This window comes from Octopus bimaculoides, chromosome 4, assembly GCF_001194135.2.
Source record: "Octopus bimaculoides isolate UCB-OBI-ISO-001 chromosome 4, ASM119413v2, whole genome shotgun sequence".
NCBI classification, from domain to species: domain Eukaryota; kingdom Metazoa; phylum Mollusca; class Cephalopoda; order Octopoda; family Octopodidae; genus Octopus; species Octopus bimaculoides.
In genome coordinates, this window is record NC_068984.1 from 105,566,127 (window position 1) to 105,569,013 (window position 2,887).

Sequence of the window (2,887 nt, forward strand, 5' to 3'; positions counted from 1 at the left end):
CATGACAAAACAATGTACATGATAACACTTCCAATCAATTAAGATCAGAAGCCATGAGAGCCACTACTTGGTACTGCATCCGGGCTATTATTATTATTATTATTATTATTATTATTATTATTATTATTATTATTATTATTATTATTATTATTATTATTATTCGATTTGACTCAAGATCGGTCTAATACCTGGTAGAATTTATGTGGGTAACAAGTTACTACTTGTAACCTTAGGTATCCAAAGATTTCAATAATCTTTCAAGTGCTCAAAACCCTTCTGATAAACTTCCCTGTTACTAAAAGGCAAACTTTTTATAGAAGATCTGCACAATACTTAGTCTTGGCACTTTTTGACACCATTCCTTTCTCCTTCAACAATTTTCTATATTCTTAATCACAGACCCTAATGCACCGAATATTACAAGTACAACCCTTACAGTTTTCATATTCCAAATTATCACCTCAAATTTTGAGGGATTGTATTTTTTTTAATTTTTCGTTTTCTTTCTTCACAGATATGGAATCAATCGACCATCTTGGTAAGTAAATTCGTTCTTCTTTGTCTATTATTGTTGTATCTGGCTTATTATTTTTCTATTTTTTTATCCGCTTGAATCGGAAAATCTCATAAAATCTAGCATTTTTTCCAACACAAGTACTCTTTCTACCCGATGATTATACCAAGTACTTCCAGCTTCAAACCACCATTCTGACAAACCCTCCAGTGCAAAACTTACACAACTTTGTCATGCCTCAATTTCTTATATTCTCCCCGAGCTATCTGGCGGGCGGGGGGGCGTTATGCAACAGTACGTGGTATTGTTTCATTCAAAATTCCACATACTCTACCTTTTGTTGACACCTTCATACATATATTTTCACATGTTGTCTACAGCACTTGGTTTTGAACTGCTATAATAAGGCTCTCTGTTTCTTTTTCAATTGTCTTTTTCTAAACCTAGATTTTTGTTTCACATTATATCCCCAGTGGCTTTTCAACACCGACGATGCAAAGGTTTCTCATCTTCTCAATCTGCATAACATGCTCTCTGTGAATTTCGGTCTTGTCCTTTTATCCTATTTCACACTTAATCACCTCTTCTTTACTCACTGTATTTAGTAATTTCTCTGTCCGTCTGTACACAGCATTTAGTAATGTCCGTCTGTACACCCTCTTCTACAACAATTAAAACTCTTCCACCCTGGTCTTTCTTCATGTACAACCGATTAATATCAGCTTTCATATGGTGGGCACCATACATTGTTAAGAGTTAAGTTTTTCTGTCAAGTTTCTGTATGTCGCTTTTTATCCAGTCTACGATTCCAACTCCATATCTTATTACCGGCACTGCTCTTGAATTTATCGCTTCAATAACATTTTTTTGAATTCAGCTTTGACTATTTTCTCACTGTCCTTGTATATTACCTACTACTACTACTACTACTACTACTACTACTACTACTACTACTACTACTTCTTCTTCTTCTTCTTCTTCTTCTTCTTCTTCTTCTTCTTCTTCTTCTTCTTCTTCTTCTTCTTCTTCTTCTTCTTCTTCTTCTTCTTCTATGTTTGACTTTGATTAGTATTTGTACAAGTTGACTCCAAGTCACATCCAGAGACCGCAAGAGACAACAAATTAGAAGTTCATGTTTGTGTCATGTCTAGCGTGTCATATATTTGGTCTTGCACATAGTATTGTTCTAGAGAATGTTTAAGGAAACATAAGAAAATTATGAGTTTGCTTTAAAATTTGAGATTACATAGACAGTATTTTACATAGGATATGGGCAGTTCCCATGAGCACTATGCTTTGAATTTCTGCAATTTTGGGGTTTCCTGGTATCTGAGCTTGGCAGGAATCAGCCCGTTTTGCTGTCATTCCTAGGGCTTCTATGATAATAGGTATTGTTTTAGTCTTGAGGTTCCACATTTTGCCAATTGCTACTTCAAGATCTTTACACTTGCTCAGTTTTTGGTAGGTCTTGACAGATAAATTTATGTTTATTGAGACAGCCATATAAATGAGGGAGTATGATTTTTATCTGAAGTCTTTCAATATAATGTCTGGCCTATTCTCATCTATCTTTCTGTCAGTTTGAACGATGAAGTTCCAGAGGAGTGAGAAGTGATCATTTTAAAGCACTGGAGGTGGTTTGTGTTCCTACCAGTTTTTATCATGGGGCAGGTCCAGGTTTTCGAAAATTACTGTACTGCTCTATTATGCCTGTTGAAATATTCTGTAGGTGCAGGAAGACTGCACATGGAGACAACATGATCAATGGTTTCATTTTGTTGTTTACATACTCGACATGTTGGGTTACTGACGTTTTTTAATATGTTGGCCTGGTAGCTCCTTGTAGGTAGGCATTGATCTTGGGCTGCAATGATAAACCCTTCTGTTTCTGATTTTAAGCCAGAAGACACTAACTATTGATGGGTAAGGGCTTTGTCAATATCGGCTCTCTTTGGATATTTGCCATTGAGAAGGTTTTCTTGCCATTTATCAGTAAGAATATCTAAGGCAGCAGTTTTAGCACGGGTTTTCATACGCTTAGCTTTTTCTGTGCTTGTTTCCAGTACGTCTAATTCAGGGATTTGTTGTATTTGGAATTCACTTAGATATTCCCTGTTTTGTTACTGAGTATGATGCTTTCTTGCTTTCATGCTTTGAGTCAAGTTTTAACATCCAGTCGTAAGAGTTTTTCAGGTAGGTGTTTAGGCCAATTATTATTATTATTATTATTGTTATTATTATTATTATTATTATTAAGTCAAAATTAAAAGAAGAGTGCCATTTGCTATCTTGTGAACAATATTTCGACATCTCGCGTGTCTTCCACTGGTTCAAAAAATAAATTTGTCAATCTACTTCATTTTGGTTAATATA

At 35.0% G+C, this 2,887-nt stretch overlaps 1 protein-coding gene across 3 annotated transcripts in view; it reads left to right on the plus strand.

Moving 5' to 3' along the window:
* LOC106877887 (uncharacterized) overlaps positions 1-2,887 on the plus strand; it is a 164,448-nt gene that overhangs the window by 70,858 nt on the left and 90,703 nt on the right. For 2 of the 3 annotated variants that reach the window (XM_014927039.2, XM_014926964.2), the window contains exon 6: positions 515-538. The exons of the other annotated variant lie outside the window; for it this stretch is intronic. In XM_014927039.2, the coding sequence (XP_014782525.1) occupies positions 515-538 (24 nt within the window). The remainder of the gene's footprint in view (positions 1-514; positions 539-2,887) is intronic. 3 annotated transcript variants of the gene reach the window in all.